At 37.3% G+C, this 21,405-nt stretch overlaps 1 protein-coding gene across 3 annotated transcripts in view; it reads left to right on the top strand.

Moving 5' to 3' along the window:
• Positions 1-21,405, top strand: part of LOC127450687 (kin of IRRE-like protein 1) — a 42,494-nt gene that overhangs the window by 6,053 nt on the left and 15,036 nt on the right. For 2 of the 3 annotated variants that reach the window (XM_051715092.1, XM_051715006.1), the window contains exons 2-4: positions 12,350-12,499; positions 16,080-16,229; positions 20,440-20,597. In XM_051715092.1, the coding sequence (XP_051571052.1) occupies positions 12,350-12,499; positions 16,080-16,229; positions 20,440-20,597 (458 nt within the window). Of the gene's footprint in view, positions 1-12,349; positions 12,500-13,524; positions 13,562-16,079; positions 16,230-20,439; positions 20,598-21,405 lie in introns of those variants that run through there. The other variant, XM_051715171.1, reaches the window with a different exon arrangement.

Below are 21,405 nucleotides of genomic sequence, written 5' to 3'. Positions count from 1 at the left end.
ACAGGAGCTACAACAGAGCATTTCAGACAGAGGGTGAAAAGAGGTGCTGCAGCAGCAATGTACAGTATGAGAAAAATAATGTGTTTTTTGAACATTAAAGCATGTAAACATTTTTATGCACGAATCATTATTGCAAATACAAACTGATCTCACAGTGAAATCGGAAACAGTAGGTTGACTTTTGTTAAGCAAAAATCGGTCTGTGCTTACTGAAATTTGAAACACTGCCCCCAGTGGCCAAAGCGTTAAGTGTTGTTGGGCATATGGGCACATTGTTTTCAGCTGTACTGGCTGTAATACATTGAAGAGGAATGCATATTTTATAAATTGTACCTCCCAACCTAAATATAACCATCAGTGGAGTAAAAATGTAATGTTAGATGGGAAAATGCAACCTCTGAATTGCGCTCATCACTGATCATGGGAACACGATTACTTCCTGCTTTCAATGTGGTATTTGAACTTGGGTCTCCCACGCTGCTGATGCAACGTGCTTCCTGTCACACCACAGGTGAAGGCAAACATGTCTGATAGGAGATGGCACTTGTCAATGAGTTGGAATAATGTGGCCGATCAGAAGTATCGGAAACAACATGCCGACCTCCCTTGTTATCATGTTGGCAAATAAAAATGTCTTTTTAATCTATTAACAAAATGTAATAGCTTGCTCTGTCTCTGAAACAACTTTCCTTTTTTGCTGACGTCACCAAGCCCTCTCACTTTTCAGTCAATAAAGTCCATTCCCGATGGATATAAAGAAACCCACCTTCATTTTTTTCCCATATACTTTTACCCTAAATCCTGTCAATTCCCAATGGATAAAATAATTTCCTGCCTTACATTTTTCTCGTTGAATATCCTATTTCACTTTAAAATACATCTGATTCCGAAAGTAAAATGAGATGTCTTCATAATCTTCTATTAAAATGTAAAAACTTGCATCGCCTCTGAAACAAAAGAAGTTCCAAATGTAAGTTCGGGAGGAGGTTGTTCATCTAGGTCTGCCTCCCCTTCTCCACCTTTACATTTCATAATACCTATACCAATTATTATTTCAAAATTGTCTTTCTGTGTCTGGCTTTAGTCAAATAGTCAGGGGAATTATGGACAACACGCCAAATTTGTTTTCCTTAAAGGTATAGTTAACCCCAAAATGAAAATTCTTTCATCATTTACTCACCCATATGCCATCTCAGGTGTATATGTCTTTCTTTCTTCAGCAGAACACATTTGAAGAAAATAGAAAAAATATCTCAGCTCAGTAGGTCCATAAAATGCAAGTGAATGGTGATCAGACCTTTGAAGCTCCCAGACAGTCACAGACAGTCAGCATACACGTCATCCATACAACTCCAGCTGTTAAATTAATGTCTTCTAAAGCGATACAATCGCTTTTGGTGTGAAAAAGATATTTTAATATTTAAGTACTTTTTAACTATAAACCATCACTTCCAGTCAGCAGCATTCACGAGAGCGCTGAGTTCACGCTGTCTCTCGTGTGACGTATTCGCGTTGGCTTGTTATGGACGTAATCTGATGTTTATTTCTCGGTTGAGATGCCAGGATAAGCACACAAATGCACAATTGTGTGTAAACAAACAGACACAAATACAGATCTAAACCAAAACCAGCTAAGCTTCTGTACAGCATTCCTCCTACTTAGTTGTAAATAGCGCTGCTCTTCCAGGTGTGTCGCAAAAGCGTCAGTTCTCTCGTGAACATGCCAATGCGATTACATTACACGCATACTGCTGCTGACTGGAAGCGATGGTTTATAGTTAAATATTGACATTTTTCACACTAAAAGCGATCGTATTGCTTTAGAAGACATTCATTTAACCACTGGAGTCATATGGATGCTGTTTATGCTGACTCTCTGTGATTTTTGGAGCTTCAAAGATCTGATCACCATCCACTTGCATTTTAAGGACCTACTGAGCTACGATATTTTTCTATTTTTCTTCAAATATGTTCTGCTGAAGAAAGAAAGTCATACACATCTAGGATGGCATGAGGGTGAGTAAATGATGAGACAATTTTCAGTTTTGGGTGAACTATTCCTTTAATACACTTCAGGACTATATGAACCAGTGAACTAGTGATCTTGCCTTTTCTGCTGACCAAGCCGTCTTGTCAACCAATCCAGTTAATTCCCAATGGATATAATCAAGTCCTGTCTTTTTTCTCATTGAATATCCTGTTTCACTCCAAAATGCATCAGATTACAGAAGTGTTTTGTCTTCATAATCTTTTAGCAAAATGTAGTAACTTGTTTCGCCTTTGAAACAACACTGATTTACTTTTTATTTGTTTTGAATAATTGTTTTCATGCTGAAAATAACAGAAGTAAAATGGGTTGTTTCTTGTCGACTTGAAGATAGTGCGACATACATGTAAACTCAAATCAAACATTAATGACTCTTGGCTTGTTTCTCACGTCCAAGCAATTTACTAATCAGCATTGCTCATTTTAGGATGGGTATTTACTGAGAGTGCCACAGTCAAGCAGTAAGTTTCTTTCCAATTACAAATAATGTTTTCCATTCTTTTGCATCAAAGTTCGTCAAGCAAATATGAATGGCATATGATGAAACTGTACGTTTAATGTCAGAATGTGCGTGTTCCTTGGTTTCAAAAATTCAAATGCACAAACGCACAGACACTCTGAGCACATCTGGCATTCCCGGCCTCTTGATATTTTTTTAGAAAGCCAAATATTTAGTGCAGTGAGAGGGGATGTCTGTGAGGTATTAGCTAATACTTCATGCCTTGGCCCATTTGAAGTGGACAGTCCATCCAAGCATTTGCATAGCACTCTGCTGATGACCCTTGAGGTTGCCATGGCCACTGTATGTAATATTATGTCAATGTTCCCAAGGTAGCCATGGCAACACTAGTTTATACAAATAAAGAATGGCCAAATCAATGTACATTTTGCAGAAGATGAAACCGGCAAGAAATGCATGAGCGCAGTGGCTGAGCAGGAGTGAAATGTGGGAAGAAATCATTTTCCTTCCCTCCTTTTTCAAATAGATCGGTTTCTATAGCAACGACAGGCTGCGCAGATAAAGGGACAAAGAGTGAGAAGGAGAGGAAAGAGGGACGGAGGGAGAGAGGAGGACAAAAAAAGAGAGAGGTGTGAAGTAGGGGATGAGAAAAAAGGAGAGAATGAAACAGACTTGGGGAAAGAGACGTCTCTCTCTGTGTCATGAGTGAAGGGCAAATTATTAAAGGGAAAGAGGGAAGATGATAGAAGGAAAGCTGTAGACAAATACAAGACAGCATATGTAAATGTTGACAAAAGGAGGGAGAGATAGACAGACCTGTTTGTAACAAAGCATGGGTATTTGTAGCACTTGTAAATGCCTTGCAAATAGGCAAGATTAAAAAAATCTATCTATTCTGCATGACATTTATTAACTATTTATTACTATGTAGTACAATGCATATTAATGTGTAATAACATAAGATGGTTAATCCACAGTACTAAAGAAGGCATGCCTCCTCCACACATAACCACATGAACATAAGGTATGCAAACGACATATATATATGCCTACAAACACACACTGAGCAACACACACACAAAACTTTTGGGGTCATTTTTTTGCATACGTCAGCTGTTGCTATGGTGACGCAACACTATGAGCCAGTGAAAGTGGCCAAATGGTGGAGCACCGGAGAGCAAAGGATGATAAAATAAGGGATGGAGATAGGGATTGATATAGAGTACATTAAAAAGGATCGACAGAATGATTTTGAAGGGTTTATACACGGTAATAATTTTATGCTAATTCATCAGTGACAGGGCATGTAGAGAAGCTTAATTAGTTAGCGAGGCCTCAAATCAGAAACAGACAACAAAATCATTATGGCATAGAACGGATGAAACTGTTTGCCGGCTCTTTGAGTAGGTGTGCATTTTGTACCCAAAATCAGTTGTTATTTCTCCTTGCTCCACGACAGGCACCTTGACCGCAGCAGGTGACGTATTCCTTGTCCAGACACACTCCTTTGTTGTCTGAGAGTGGCTAGCGCATTAAGTCACACAAGCATGTAATCTGTAGTGTTTCTCATGGAGGAGTTTGAACAGCTCTGCTTATTTTGTTTGTCATTGTATTAGTGATGCTTTTAAAGTATCGTGGATTTTTACCTAGGTTCTGTTTTGTTTTGTAAAATCTACTACGGAAGATACAGAGGGCAGCTTAAGGTCACGGATCCTTATTTGAAAACTTGGAAAATATGTCTGGTTAAACAGTGCTTAAGAAGGAAACGGAAATAATTAAGTAAGAACATGGGATGTTCACCCCAAAATGAATAGTCTTTCATCATTTACTTACCCTCACATCGTTCCAAATCCGCATTAATTTCAATGAGTTGTGAGGCAGAATGTTATGGACTGACACCATCAGTCGCCATTCACTATCAATGCATCTTTTTTCCCAACAATAATGTGGCCTGAGGTTGACAGTCTCTAACATTCTGCCTATGTGCCTAACATCTCCTTTTGTGGTCTGCAGAAGAAAGAAATTCACGCGGGTGTTAAGCAACATGAAATGCTGTTTCTAGGTCTAAAGGAATCAAACACTGCAAAAAATTAGCATTTGTTACCTTAAGTATCTGAGTTGATGTTTTTTTATTTTAAGGGAAAGAGGCAACAAATTACAGTATCTGGCATAAAAAGATGAGACAGTTTATGTTTTATAAGGTATGTATATTTAATGTTTTTATAATGCCCTCATAAAGGTAAATATATATATATATATATATATATATATATATATACAGTATATATACAGTATATTGCCCCTTAACAGAGGCGATTCTAGGATTTTGATCTTAGGGGGGCTCAGCCCCCAATGACACTATTATACGTGCACATTTGATGTATTCCACTATTTAGAATAGATAGTGTTTTGTTTTTTTACTGTGTTTACATCATTCAAGATAGCCAGCTAATATACTGTACGTTCAGAATATTGTTATTTTCTATATTAAACACTTATAAAGTTATATATAAATGAAACCGTTTAAAGAACCATTCAGTTATTTTTTTCTATTTATTTTCCATTTATTAACAAATTAAAAAAAAAAAATGTGTTTATTATAGAAAATCAATAATTTTGCAACTACTATAGATTAAAGTTCTATCAAACACCAGAAAAATGTATTATTACAATAAATGTCACATTTAGCTTGGTTGTTTTTAGTAGAGTAAATTAACTCCAGATGATGTTTCTCTGTATGTCATTAACTCGTGATTCGAAACTTTTGAATTAATTCAAAAGAGAAAATCACTCCAAAAAGATAATTTAATTTCATCAGAATAACCCTGGTTTTATATATATATAATTTATAGAAATATACAGTATACATTTAAAGATTACTTATTTGTTTAGTAACCATTTTAGTAAATCACACTTTTACGCCAGTAGGTGGCAACAAATGAATGTTTTGTATGTGCTTTTGGGTCATTATTAAACCATTGATAAAGCACAGAAACATACACGACCAAAACAAGTCTAATTATATTTGATTAAAATCAGAGTGTCTACTAAGAGATATAAGCAGTGTTTAAATATCATAAGCATTTTCCCTGCAAATGACAACAAGGCATAGCCTATAATCTTTTTAACTGCTTTGCATGACCATCTAGGTATACAAAAAGACAACATAGCCTAAAAATAATTACAGGTTGTATTTAAGTCCTGATGTCATTGTAATGTCATTAATCACTATTACTCTTAATTTATCCAGACCCTTCTCTCCTTCGTAAACGAGATTACCGAACTAAACTGGCGACATGCCTCCTCTCTTTCAATCCGTCATAATAAGGCGCTGAACGTTCATAAATTTAATGAGTAAATGGGGCGTATTCGTTCAGTGAGTCAAACCAATGATATGCTCCTTCGCAGCCCACACTCCAACACTATTGGCTCGTGCTTCAGTCAGTCTTTACAGGCAAGAAAAGCTACCAAAGTGGTCTCGCGCTTCAAACAATTGCAGCGTTGCGGCTACAGCTGTTTAAAATTCGTACGTGCTGATTGCAAAGTCACACATTTTTAAGGGGGCTGAGATAAATTTTAGGGTGGCTACAGCCCTCCTAAAAAGGATCTAGTTACGCCTATGCCCCTTAATGTAAAAGTTAATTTCTGACACTGGTGTAACCTACACTCAAAAAATAATTTTAAGATTAACACTTTTTAATTTTATAACAAATTTTTTATCAAATTTAATTGAGTAATCTTTAATAATAATAATAAAAACTATTTCAAGTTATATTAATTTAATTTTGTTACACATTATACAATTCAATTTGATGCAGTTTTGTTATTAAATTGAAATGTTTCAATCTTACAGAATAGGCTATATATATATATAAACTGCCTAGCAGTTTATATCAGCCTAGCTACATTACACTCAAAAAAAAAAAAAAAAAAAAAAAAATATATATATATATATATTTTTTTTTTTATTTTTATTTTTTTTTTTTTTTTTGAGTGTAATGTAGCTAGGCTGATGCAGTCATTTTACATATGTAATAATTTGGACTTATTTTAGATGTTAGCTTGAGGTACTTTTTTTTTAGGTTACCTGACTAAAATGTATACAGTATATACAGTTGTTCTGTGTGTGTAGCACCATTTTACCTCAATAAGTGGAATGTCAGAGTCATTAACAAACATATTACAGTAATAGCTTTTTAGCTTCAGGTTGTAGTTCTCACTAAAATAATGCAGCTCAGAATACAGATTTTTTTGTCACTATGATGTCATATAATTGTTTTAATACAACCTTCCTCAATATTTAATCCTCAGGGTTCTGACTGGTTATAAGGGCTTTTCCATTTTTATCTTTATTCATAAAGGGGTTTATACTAAAACTTTATTGACATCATCTCATTCTTTGTTGCACATTTTACATCTTTATTTTAAAGGCCTATTATATCATATCATATATAAGACATTCCATTGAATCCAGTTAGTGTCCTGAAGAGAGAAATGATAATCTCCAGGATAAATCTGTGGATTTATGTTGACAGAAGTGAGTTTTTGGTATGCAGTGTTTGCGATCTGGTGATCCCTTGATGAGAGGCTGTTCTCTCGTGTTGGTCAAGTTGTGTGTTCTTGACATGAGTGTGGCTGTGTAATGTGGTCAGTGCATGTGTGCGACCACGTCTTTGTGCGGTCAGGACGTTGGCAGTGTGGCATGGACTACTGCTGGTACCCAGGGATCAGTGACTCAAGAAAATCAGGACACTCTAAATTTGTCACTGCAGCATAACCCACATAATGAAAACTATACAAGCCCTCTCTCTCTCTCTCTCTCTCTCTCAGGTCCTCTCTCATTAGCTGTCTTTTACTCCCTGTCCAGCCATGTCTCTCTCCATCTCTGAATTTGTGTCTCTGTCCTCATCTCCCCTATCTCTTTTTCTCTCTTGCGCACACACTCTCTGCCTCTTTTCTCTTTCACTCTCGCTCTCTTTTTATCACCGTTATGCTTTTTGTCCCCTTCTGTTTGAGTAGACGCACAAATAGTAATCCCATATGTAATAATTACTTCACTTTTATACAGTTTAAAACCTTTTGACTTATTGTACCATTATTGTTCTAGTTGTTTGAACTAGTTACGTTTTTTTTTTATTTTTATTTTTTTAATAATTTTACAGAGATTGCAGTCACAATGAGCAGTTTCTAGTTGATTCAGTTTTAGAGCTGAGCATACAGCAAAGGCTGAAGTGCGTTTCCAACATTTTCAATATGATCACACAGGTTGGATTACACAAACAATCGGAATCAACATGATAATTCCTTATCATGTTGATTCCGATTGTTTGTGTAATCCAACCTCATTCTGATGGATTACTGACAAGTAGCATCCCCTATCCGACATTTTGCATAAATTCAAATGTGTTCTTGTCCTGTGGTGCTACTTATAGTGTGTTAGGCAAGCAGCCTCCAAGACAAGCCCTGCGTTGGAAATCATGTAGTATATTCTGTATTTGATGAAGATCGCACTTCTCAGTTGGTAAAACAGTACGTTCTTTAGGTATGCATGCGAGTAGTATGAATAGATTCTGGACAAATTCAATCCAGGTCAAACTTCATATTAACCCGTGACCCAAATATACGATGTAATAACAACAACCACAAAAATAATCTACTTGTTACAGTGCAATGAAAAAATTTCTTCGTATAAATATCACTATCAGCTGAAAAGAGCTGTCCAACTCACGGTTTTCCGCTATTCTTTTAAATCCAGTGTTTTGAACATGATGTCTGTCTCATCAGTTCCCGGGGAATTATGGAATGATAAAGTTTTCAGTCGATCCGCACTTCAGATTCTCACCGGAAATAGTAGGTCATCTGGGTATTTCTCGCTTACTGTTTTTATGAATACTGATGATTCAGACATACTGTACTACTCCATTGGCATTCTGTTTTTGGCATATTATATACTAGGGCAGTATGGATATTCGGATGTGCCGATGGATTCTGGTCCCATGTAAACCAGGAAGTAATCACATAAACAATGGTGAGCATGATTCTCAGGTTGCATTTTCGCTCTACAATTACGTTTTTACTCCACTGCTGGTTAGGTTTAGGGTTGGGGTTGGGGTGTAGAGTTAATTAAGTATGCATTCCTGTTGACTGTATTACATAATTTACTACTAAAAATAGTTGCTTTTTGCGCCACTCTGTGGACATTTCACCTGTAAACTGGAACTCACACGTGCCCATACTTTTAACAACACTTCTATCTTCAGCCACTTGGGGCAGTGCTTGTCATTTTTTCAGCAGATTTCAGCGGCAGAACTTTCACCTAAAGTCCCTTTCAAGGGAAGTCAGTTCACTCGGCAGCCATCTTTGTAACACTCCTGGGCAGGCTGTGCAGCTATTTTCTATGTAAACAAGCGGCATAAACGTACTGCTCCTATCTACCTGAACGGTTGGTCAAGAAGATTATGATCAAATAACATATTAAATCTGTCAACAATGGTATTATATATTGTGCTTTCTTTAGCTCAGATCATGCTAAAATTATTATTATTTTTTTCTCAAGTTGACTGAGAGGCAATGTCTGTATCTAAAAGGTGATTGGCTCTTTTACCTGTAAGGCGGGGCTTCATTTTCTACATCTGTTAGGTGTTGGGCATTCCAATTTCTCCCATTCATTTTAATACCAGTGGCCCGTCTCAGGCTAAATAGTCCCTGTTTCAGCCTTTCTGTCGCTGATTTCATTGTGAGATCAGTTTGTAATTTCTGTGTCACTGGTCATCATCAAACGAAACTCTCCCCGTTATCCACTGATCAGACAAGTAGAATCTGAGTCTGAATCTGAATTTTTTCCCACCCCATACTCATGCCATTGGTTGAGCCAATGTTACTGTGTCTGGCTGATTTGAATGCAGAGTACCAAAGACCAGGCATAAATTACTATTTAGTAATTTACCTTTTTTTATTTGTGTAATCTCTTGTAATAATGGGAGAAAATGGTCCCTGTTTTCAGCGTCATCTATTTGTTTAACATATAGACAGATAGCATAATTGTTTATACCCCTGTATTGTCTTTTCTCTACACAAATATAAAATAAACTTTCAGATGGTTACAAATGCACCAGCATACCCAAATGAAAACATGACACTTATCGGGAATATATTGTATGAACACACAGTAGCCTATACATTATATGCATGCATCCCTTTAGGTTGAGGATAAATGCAACCAAGTAGTCTTCCACAGAATGGATTCATAAATGAATTTAATAATACTGCAGCTTCACAGGGTTGATAACCAACTGTGGACTCCATTGACACACTGGGTTGCATCACATACCAGTTATGTAATACTGTTAATGGACAGAAATGGATTTTAGTGAAGGCCAAATCTACCCCATTGTACAACAACTATAGCTATTTTCACATTTTCTGAAGAAAATGATGCTTGCCTGTGCAAAAGTTGCCGTCATTATTCTAGGGTGTTATGGGCAGTGTTGGGTAAGTTACCCAAAAAAGTAATCCACTACAAATTACTTTCTAAAATTGAAATTAGTATACTTTATTAATTACTTCATTGAAAAAGTAATCACATCATTAATTACTTGGACCTACTTTATATTAGGTGGCCTTAATGTACTTAACCATTTGATACAATGTACTTATTATGTACATACACGTTGTTGCATTGTAATTATATTTGTAGTTATACTGTTAACTTTACCCCTAACACAACCCTTACCCCAAAACCTAACTCTAACCCCTAATCCTAATCCTAACCCTAACCTTACTTCTAAACCTACCCATACCTCAACCTCAGAAGCAGCAAATGTGGGCATTTTACAGAACAACATGTAGTTACACTGTAAATACATAGTCTTGTATGTATTTAATGTTAGTACATAGTAGTTAAGGCCACCTAATATAAAGTGTGACCATTACTATTAAGTTACATAATGAAAAATTTGTCACTGAAAAGTTCATTTTTCTGATCAATAAATTAGAAATAATATCTATATTTCCTCATTGTTCATCATCACCCAGCACTAGGCTTGGGATCGATGCCTGATGCAATCATTTCTGAAAAGTTGTGATAGATTTTTGTGATACCTGTGCCTTGTCCTACCCGTGATGTGATGCTTCTCGTCTAGTGTGCAACCAGCCAGAGTTTAATACTTAGGGTTAGGGATTTGTGCAAACCTCTAGCCCTAAGTATGTGAAATAGCAATAGGGATACTTGCCTTAGCAAGCACTACTACTACTAATAATTTTAACAATATTAATAAACCATTTGTTCGGTGCCTTTTATTCTGTTGAGTTCAATGTGCACAACAGGATGACGGATAAGAACAAAGAGAAACAAAAGGGAGATTTGGAAAGATAAATAGAGCTCTATGCTGGAGCAACATATGAACTGCATTGTCCTATAGAATATATGATATTTTTCATGGTCATTAGTGCATTGTTTCCTCTTGTTTGACTTCATTAAGTACAACCAAAGTGATTACAGTTATTGCACGAGAAGGAAGAGAAAGAGAGATGGAGTGAGAGAGAGAGAGAGAGAGGGATGGGGTCATGGGGGGATGAACGGGCATATGCCAGTTGTTAGGAAACTGAGAGAGATGGGGACCTACAGAGGAATGCTGGAGGGATGAGAGAAGGGAGGGAGGGAGCGAGAGAACAAGAGAGGGCTAGAGGGCTGATATTTAATGTGATAAATGGATTGTGACAGCATGTCTCTAAACCCCCTCCGACTAGAGAGGAAGACCACAGAAATAGAAGGCAGGGCTGGAGAGAGAGAAACATTTGATTTAAAAAGAGAGATGGAAAACTGGAAATAATTGTGCACAAATGACAAAACAGATCAAAAGTAACGGCTGTTATTGTTTATTTTTGCCCTAAACTAGAAAAACTGTCTTAAATGATGGTGTTAACAGGGAATCCTGTGAGGATAGGAAGTGAAAGAAAGAAAGAAAGAAAGAAAGAATGAAAGACCAGGCTCCAAACAGCGTCCCAAGAGGAATGAAAGAAAGTAAAAAAGAAAGAAAGAGAGAACAGCACTGAGCGAAGAGAAGAAGAATGCAGGGAAAATATGAGTTGCCCTTACTTAATTTGCAACATTCTTGATTTCGATCCAATAAAGATGCACAACTCAGCCTCTGAATGAAAGCTTTCATTGTTAGTCATTTCTTCAAGCTGGAGACGCAGGCTTGTCTGGAGTATCAAATATCGTCCTGTATGTCAGAGAAAGAGAGTGACTCTGGTGAATGCCATGTTTTACGGCTGAAGAAATGTGTCTGGTATTTTTTGGTATCAAGGGACAAGCTCCTTCTTCCAAAGAACCACATTTACTTTCTCAGAACTTTGATTGTAATAGTGAAACTGCACAATAGATGTAGGCGGTGTGTTATGTTTTAGTCATTAACTGTGACAGTTGTTGTTTAAATTTAATCACTCACATATACATTTTATTTACTGTCAGTATTTGACAATCTAATAAAAGGGTTAGTTCACCCAAAAATAATTTACTCGCCCTCATATGACATCTTTCTTTTGTGGAACACAAAAGTAGATGTTAGGCAGTATGTACTGCAAGTCTGACAAATCTTAATCCTCCTCTCATGTGTTTTGTTGTTATGTCCCTGTGAAATAATCTCTTACGGTTGTATTAGCATAATCACATAAAATACATAAAGTGTAATATTGTTGCATATTAACCTTAGCTGCATCAAATTGAACTGTTGGTTGTATCTTGCCGAGTATTTGTTAATGCCATATTAACATTGTAATATTTACAATGTATTTATTTTTAGCATGTTACATATAATTGAAAACTGCCTGTTGTTTTTCAGTGCGGACGGCACGGTTCTCTCAGGAGCCTGCAGACCAGTCGGTGGTTTTGGGCCAGAGGGTGGTCCTGTCCTGCGTGGTCTTCAACTATTCGGGCATTGTGCAGTGGACCAAGGATGGACTGGCCTTAGGCATCGGAGAAGACCTTCGGGGTCTGTGATGTATAGTTTCTTTCTTTCTTTCTTTCTTTCTTTCTTTTTATAACATATCATACAGTATACAGTATATAGCAGAGGAAAAACATCACCTATAAGTTCAGTTATACACAGTACAGAGCATGGCATAAAATCCATATCTGTTTTACCATATCACTTAAAGGAATAGTTCACCCAAAAATGAAAATTGTCTCATCATATACTCTCATGCTCATCACAGATGTGTATGACTTTCTTTTTTCTGTATAACACAAATGAAGATCTTTAGAAGAATATCTTAGCTCTGTAGGTCCATAAAATGCAAGTGAATGGGTGCCAAATTTTTGAAGCTCCAAAAAACACATATAGCCATTATAAAATTAATCCATACAAGACCAGTGTCTAATGTCTTCTGAAGTGAAATGCTAGGTGTGTGTAAAAATGGATCCATATTTAAAATGTTTTTTTTTGTTTTTTTTTTACCTAAAATTCACGAGGGTTGAGGTCAAGTGTGAAATTTCACGTGAGAACTGAAAAAAACAAACATTGCAGTGTTGTTTACAACAGAAGAGCACAGATAATCATACTGTAAATAGATGCCTCATTCGGCTGGTTTGAATATGTCAACTGTGGCATCATCTTGGAACGGTCAACAAGGAGAGCTGTTTGAATCGGTTTGTATACAAGTGAATGGAGGAGATGCCTCAGACCGAACTCCTTGCTGAGACCGCTGCATAAATTGTTTTTCGAAACAGTATTGCGGACCATAGAAACAGCTGCTAATAAGAGATCTATGCATAAATACGCGCTTATGTCACGCGAGAGAGACAAACCTGAACGTTTTAAATATTGATCTCTTTTTTATACACACCCCATGTTTAGCTTCAGAAGACATTAATTAATCCACTGGAGTCATATGGATTACTTTTATGATGGCTATATGTGCTTTTTGGAGCTTCAAAAATTTGGCACCCATTCACTAGCATTTTATGGACCTACTGATGTGAAATATTCTTCTAAAAATCTTTATTTGTGTTCTGCAGGAGAAAGAAAATCATACACATCTGGGATGGCATGAGGGTGAGTAAATGATGAGAGAATTTTCATGTCTCTTTACAGAATACATATCTTTTTTTCTGGTCTACTGCCATTCCACCTTTGTTTCGTTGAAGGTTCATTTGCCGTTTTCCATTTTTTTATACATGTCTCAGATGCAGTCATAAATAATGAAACTAACTTTCTAACTTTTCTAACTTTCAAATTCATCTAATAAACTTAAATTACCCAACAGTGCAAGTCAAGGGTCCATTAAGATTGTTTTGCTTAAAACTGAGGACAATAATAAATATGTAAATTTTTTAAATGAAAAATTAACATTTCCAGAACATGTGCATACTTTATATCAGCACTACACATCGCACTTTCTTTCTTTCTTTCTCTGTGCACTCTTTCTGTTTTTTCTTTCATCTGTCTCACTGTTTTTCATGTTTCCTTGTTTGTTTGTTTGTTTTTCTGTGTAATTTTAGTCCCCCACCTCCACTTTGCTCTTTTGCTTTCTGCTCCACTAGCTTGCCCATCTTTTCTCACTCCTTGCAGACTGTCATGAGAAGAGTGAGGGAAGGATGTGGTATTTTTAACCTCTGCCATTATAAATAGATAAATGTGGACCTGATAAAGTACATTTGCTGCATTTGCTAAATTCACTTACAAGAATGAGAAAGTTTCTTCTCAAGTTTCTCTGTTTCTCTCTCCATCTCTCTCTTTGATTCAGTGTAGTTGTATTGACACAGTGATGCTTCACTGGTTTGTCCCCATGGCTTTAATATAAAAGCATTTGAACAAACCCTGCACACACACACACACACACACACACACACATACACACACACTTGCACGCGCAGTAACATCCAAACATACTCAGTGGCGCAACACATAATGATAACTTAATCGGCAAACATTGTGGAGAGAGAGAAAGGGGCGTGTGGGTTGGGGGTGTGTGATGTAATTCACAGCAAAATTTTTGTCATTTCTCTTGCAGCAAAAGCTGGAAATGTCCATGTCATAGCGCACTAGCATATATCATACTGCCTCAGAGAACAGACTCTACTGCCACGCAGAGGTGGACAAAGTCACTGCACCATGTTGCTTGGACTGCATGCCAACAGTATTATGTGTTTGCTAAGGCAAGCATTACTGTCCACTATTATTGCTCAAATGTAGAGGAGACATGATTTTAACAAACCCCTAACCTTAAGTTTCTTTTTTTTTTCTCCCAATTTGGAATGCCCAATTTCCCAATGTGCTTTTTAAGTCCTCGTGGTCATGTAGTAATTCACCTCAGTCCAGGTGGTGGAGGACGGATCCCAGTTGTCTCTGCGTCTGAGACAGTCAACCCGCGCATCTTATCACGTGGCTTGTTGAGCGCATTGCCACGGAGATATAGCGCGTGTGGAGGCTTCACGCCATCCACCGCGGCAACCACGCTCAACTCACTACGCGCCCCACCGAGAACGAACCACATTATAGCGATCACGAAGAGGTTACCCCATGTGACTCTACCCTCCCTAGCAACCGGGCCAATTTGGTTGCTTAGGAGACCTGGCTGGAGTCACTCAGCATGCCCTGGGATTCGAACTAGCGAATTCCACGAGTGGTAGCCAGCGTCTTTACCACTGAGATATCCAGGCCCCCCTCCTAACCTTAAGTTTTAAACTTTGGTGCATAAATTGTCCAGTAACATTTGTGCTTATTGAGAAGAGGTGAGCTATTATGTTTACACCTCTCATCCTCACTTGAACAATGTTTTCCTCCACCGAAAATGGAGACTTTCATAACCCTCTATAGTACTGCATACTTTGAAAGTACTAACAGACATTGGAAATCATTGATCTTATAAAAACATATGGAAAACGATTATTGTATATGTGGCCTTACATTGAAGGAGGGATCCAAGCCATATCTACAGACCAGAACATTATAGAGACTTGGGGGTGGGCTCTTTTGACCTGGGCCAATAAGCAGCCTCCAGGAACACTCAAGCGTCCACCTAGCAATGCCTTATCAACCACCAAATACCTAATCCAAACACCCGCATAGCAACATGCTAAAAACCACTCCCCTTACAAAAAAATCTAAACTAGCCGCAAATCTGCCACAAATTTTCCGTTCGTTACTTTCACATGCAAATGAACTCGTGATTCACCGCAAATGTTTGGCAGAAGTTTGCAACTCTTCACCAGTAGTGGTGAACCTCCAGCAAACCTTTGGCAGCAATGGGCGATTTGCCACAAGTTTGCCGCAAAGCTCATTTGCGGCACGTTTGCGGCAAATTTGCAGTGAACTCTCAATTATTGTAAGGGACAACACAATAGAAACTGCACAGAAACACCCTGGCAACCACCCACACTCCATAGAATCGTGGCCATGACATTCCACAGACAAGCACCATTCACATTTTCTTTAGAAATTGTAAATCTAGTTATGTGCGTGCTTGTGTGTCGATGTTTGTTAAAATGACGGATATCCATGCTCTTATCCCAAAATCATCACCTGGAGTGACAAAGATCATAATCTGTGTGTATTTTTGTGTCTTTTCCAGCCTGGCCTAGGTATCGTGTTCTAAGGCTGGTGGATGTTGGTCAGTATAATCTGGAGATCTCGGCTGCTGAACTGTCAGATGACTCTCTCTATGAATGCCAGGCCACTGAGGCTGCACTGCGCTCCCGACGGGCCAAACTCACCGTCCTTAGTAAGTGTTGTTTCGTGTGTCTACTTTTGTTGTGTGTATGAATGTGTACATTTTCTTACTAAGTATGATTTTTTGAAAAACATTGGTATACTGCCCTACAAAAGATGCGGTCACACTTACCTTCACACGACGAAATTCTGCGGCTGAAATACAGTCATCTGTCCATGCTTTTACCATAGGAGAGAGCGCAGCGGTCAACTAGCGTGCTATGACTATGAGTCACCATTGGCGGATACTATACAAATGAATGGGAAGTGTCGTAAACCAACTCTTATAAAAAAGCAAATTTGTAGTAGTAAATTCCACACAAATTTCACTCCAAAATCACTGTTTTGTGTAAAACATGTTGAAGATTAGCGGACAGGCGGTTAATTAATTAAGCATTTAGCTGTTTCCTACAAAAGCAGTTTATTCAGCACACTAAAGCATATCCTTCATAGGCATCCATTAAAAAAAATGTCCTCTCTTCTCCTCGGCGGTGTACTGCCCACATACCGTCAATGGGTCCGTCGCGTTATGCATTACTTTGCTAACCATGAGCGCCCCCCTTAGTAGAAGGGCTCTGGAATTTCCCCTCGCAGATTTGCCGTGGAGTTCAAGTTTTGTGAACTTTGATAGGCAAATTCGCCACATTGACCAACAGGAAGTTGCTTGGTTTGGCAGTGACGTCTGTGTGGGTGGTGCTTTGTACAGAGACACACTGAATATTCACAATCATCAAACAACATCATTTTGGCATCAAAAACTTCACTCTCCCTGATTATAAAGTGCAGCATTAAAAAGAGGCTACTTGGCAATTCGTTTCTTGCTGGTTTCACACACACTCAACATTATGGAGTTATATATGTGTCAAAATTCTGCATGTGCAAAATTGTATTTTGAGTGTGCTAAAATGATAATTTGAGCACACAAACATTTTCTATGCCGCAAGATTAAATTTTGAGCGTGCAAGTTGATATTTTTAGCGCACAAAAATGTTTTGCGCACACAATATGATATTTTGAGTGCACAAAAAGTTAAAGCTTGAACTCTTTGTAAAGCAATGTATCTTCTTGCAAAGATTAATAATTTTTTTGCCGTGTGCAAGATCTCACTCGTTCTTTCTCCTCGTATGTCCTCTGCGTGTGCTTGGAACTTTAGACTGCTTGTTTGCTATTCCAACCGTATTCTGACAAGTCCGACCTCCTACGTCAGGATTGGCTATTAGAAGCTGCTTACAAGCGCTCTGCGATTGGACAGTTAAGTTAGCTACAGCAACCATGAACATATCTGTGTAAATGTAGCAGAAGAGCCAACAGGCACAACGCTCCAAGTTCAGTACACACTTTATACACTGTATGCAGTTGTCATTACAAAATGTATTTTCCCCGTGGATTATAGACATACCAGGAATACTTACTGTAATGTAAGTTTTTCAAAATATAGTAGCCTGGTATCATGCAATGCTAAGGATTTATTTTTATTTTAAAAAAAATCTTTGCAGTCTCAGACAATTGAGGGTCAATATACTGTACATTTAATTTACCCCAAACTATGACAGGAGACAAAATTAGCCTCTTTTCTTTTTCCTCCATTTCTTCTCATTAATCAATTTTGCCAGAAGGGTTGTGGTAGAATGCATAAACGTCATAAAAACAGCATACTGAACATTTCAAGATAACCCACAGCTTTGAAATGCAAACATAAACAGCTTTTCTAATTTATTATTAAGAATAGAATATGGTAATTTAGGCAATATTTATAATATTCATAATATTTATAATATGCAAGGCTGTCAAAAAAATAGGAGAGTACACACTAAAGAAGGTAGACAAAATAACATGTTTATTAAAGAAAATAATAATTCATATAATAATAACAAAAATAAGAATGCTGATCCATGGTAGACTGTAATCTGGTCACTTTTATTTTAATAAACTGATCTCTCAGAATATCCTCTGGGACAGATAGAGGTCAAAGTAAGTTCCCCCAAAACTACACTATTACGTTAGTCTAAAAGAGTTTTACATACAGGAGAGATTAAATTAATATAATTTCAGATGAATGTGGTTGCTGACATGGCCAAGCTAGTAACTATGTAAGTGTAACATGGTAACCTAGATAACCAAATACTAGCCAAGATAACCAAATACTAGCCAAGATAACCAAATACTAATATAGACCATACTAAGAGAGCTAGCCAGATTGTTAGCTAGCTAGTAAGCCTATTGGCAGTGTACAGACTAACAAATATATTTCATAAAGGTTAAATAAATACAGTTAAGTCAACAAAAGAGCTGCTTTCATGTGGTCATAGTGTGTTACGCATTTCCTTTCTTGAAAACAATCTATCCTCTTCTCCTCTTCCTCTTGTTTTTATTAGCAGCATGACCTGTGGTCTAGCTAGCCAATCAAAATTTACCACCTCATCGCTGACTGGCTGAAATTCTGTCACATTATAATGCTGTGACATTGTTGAGCAAACAAGCAGTCAAAGCTATGTGTGCATGCAGAGTGGCTAGGAGGAGAGAGTGAGTGAGATCTTGCACACGCAAAAAAACAATAGAGTTATGTACATTTCAGAATTCTGTGCAAATTCACATTCAAATAAATTTTATACAAGTGCAAAAAGATAAGAAGATACATTGCTTTACAAAACACACGTGCAAGATATAATCTTGCGTGCGCAGAATATTTTTGTGTGCTCTAAATAAAATCTTGCATGCTCAAAGTATAATTTTGTGCACACAGAACATTTTTGTGCTCTCAAAATATCTTATTGCAAAATAGAATTTTGTGTGCACAGAATTGTGGCACACATATAACTCCATACAACATCCGCCCATTCTTCTTTGCCTGCGTAATTTTGCCGTGCCAATGTGACTGCGCCTTAAGGCAAACGCATTAACTAAAGTACGCCAACTCTTTTGTCTAATACTGAGATCATGTTTTTGGGTTATCCAGTTAAATGTGTTGTACATGCACACTTGGTTTGTACATGAATCTGAGCATGACTGGTCCAAACCCATCTGTCACAGGACAGATCATAGTCTAACAGACCAGATTTGGCTCATAACTCAATTTGGACAACTGTTACTATGTTTAGCCTTTGCATGGCAGTGTGTTTAAAGGAATAGTTCACCCAAAAATAATAATTCTCTCATCATTTACTCACCCTCATGCCATCCCAGATGTGTATGACTTTCTTTCTTCTGCAGAACACAAATTATGATTTTTAGAAGAATATTTCAGCTCTGTAGGTCCATACAATGCAAGTGAATGGGTGCCAAAATGTTGATGCTCCAGAAAGCACATAAAGGCTGCATAAAAGTAATCCATACAACTCCAGTGTTTTAATTAATATCTTCTGAAGTGATATGAGGGGTGTGGGTGAGAAACAGATCAATATTTAAGTCTTTTATTTGCTAGAAATTCTTCTCTCTGCCCAGTAGATATGCATGAAGAATGTGAATCACCAAAAAAACAAGAAGAAGAATATGAAAGTGGAAGTTAAAGTGGAGACTGACTGAGCAGGGAGGATAATTTATTGTAAAAAAAAAAAAGGATTTAAATATTAAATATTAAATACTGTTTCTCACCCACACCTATCATATCACTTCTGAAGACATTGATTTAACCACTGGAGTCGTATGGATTACTTTTATACTGACTCGTGTGATTTTTGGAGCTTCAAAATTTTGGCACCCATTCACTTGCATTCTATGGACTAAAACAGCTAAGAAATTCTTCTAAAAATCTTCATTTTAGTTCAGCAGATGAAAGAGGTGAGTAAATGATGAGAAAATTGTCATTTTTGGGTGAACTATTCCTTTTATGTCTGTTAGAAAGCTTGTTTTTAAGATGTTGTCTTTGTGTTGTTGATTTATTGCTATTAAATTAGTTATGGCTTTTTGTGGATGTTATTATAAAGCAGTCTATAAAAGCATAGCTGAACTAAAATATGGCACTAACATGTCGCAAGGTCATGGGATTAATTTCCTGGACAGCACACATGCTGATAATTTTTTATTTTTTTTTACTTGAATGTACTGTAAGTCACTTTGTCTCACATTTAAATAAATAAATACATGTAAATGTATAGACAGCAATAAAGGGATTGATATGTTATGGAGTAAATAGATATTCAGGTAGGTTCTGGTTTAAATACTATTGTATTTTGGCTTGATTGATAATGGTTGTATGGACTCCATGTGTATGTTTGTGTCTTAAGTTCCTCCCGATGACCCAGTGATTGAGGGCTCCCCAGAGATCCTCCTCACAGCAGGAGTCCCCTACAACATGAGCTGCGTGTCCCGTGGAGCCAAACCGGCCTCTGTCATAGAGTGGCAGAAAGATGGGCTGCCGATTGAAGGGGCTGTCAGCACCACGGTGAGAGTATCTTCAATACAATCGCTCGTGTCATTCACACAAACACACAAACCACAGACAAAACATAAAATCAAATCAAAGCTTTGTGGGGTTTATTCAATGTTTACTTTGAAGCAATTTACATGCTAGTGTACTCTTAAAACATTAAACTAAACCTAACCAATAGTGTCCTAAAAGCAAATGAGAGGTGAACAAAACAGACATCCTTACCCTAAACCAACGCCTAAACCTAACCGATATTGTCCTAAAAGGAAATGCGACATGAAAAGCACATTTTCTGAAGCAAGCACATAATTTTATGTTGATTTTATGACATTTTCATCTCATGTGTCACCTTGCGTGGTTGGTTGGAGTCCAAACTTCAACATACTATCAAATGAGCTACCAAAAAGTGAATCATGTTGGAATAAGTGTGTAAATGTAGGCGGGTCTGTAGTACAAGCATTAAAATTTATTGGTTTTCAAATTATGCGTTATAGGAGTGTTTCAATATCATAACATGGCAGTGTGTGAGTAATAGTGCAAAAAATAAGAGTTTAAAAAGTCATAATCAGCCATTGCACTTGTGATTTGTGAGAAAGTGAATAAAACGCACAGTTGTTGTAACACCTCTGGTGTTAATTTCACCAGGAAACTGCGGTGAAACGTAGAATGCGACACGTAAAACCCAGTTTGCAAAAATGTAGTTAAAGTAACGTTCATTCATTGAGACTCGGTTGCAATAGATCATCACAGGAAAGACAACTGTGTTGGCAGAAAAACCACAGGAAAATGTTGTTATATTGCACAACATAAACACATTTTTACT

Source organism: Myxocyprinus asiaticus, chromosome 1 (genome assembly GCF_019703515.2).
Source record: "Myxocyprinus asiaticus isolate MX2 ecotype Aquarium Trade chromosome 1, UBuf_Myxa_2, whole genome shotgun sequence".
Classification (NCBI taxonomy): Eukaryota; Metazoa; Chordata; class Actinopteri; order Cypriniformes; family Catostomidae; genus Myxocyprinus; species Myxocyprinus asiaticus.
The sequence above is the reverse complement of the archived record's forward strand: the minus strand, read 5'-3'. Positions and strand labels throughout refer to the sequence as shown.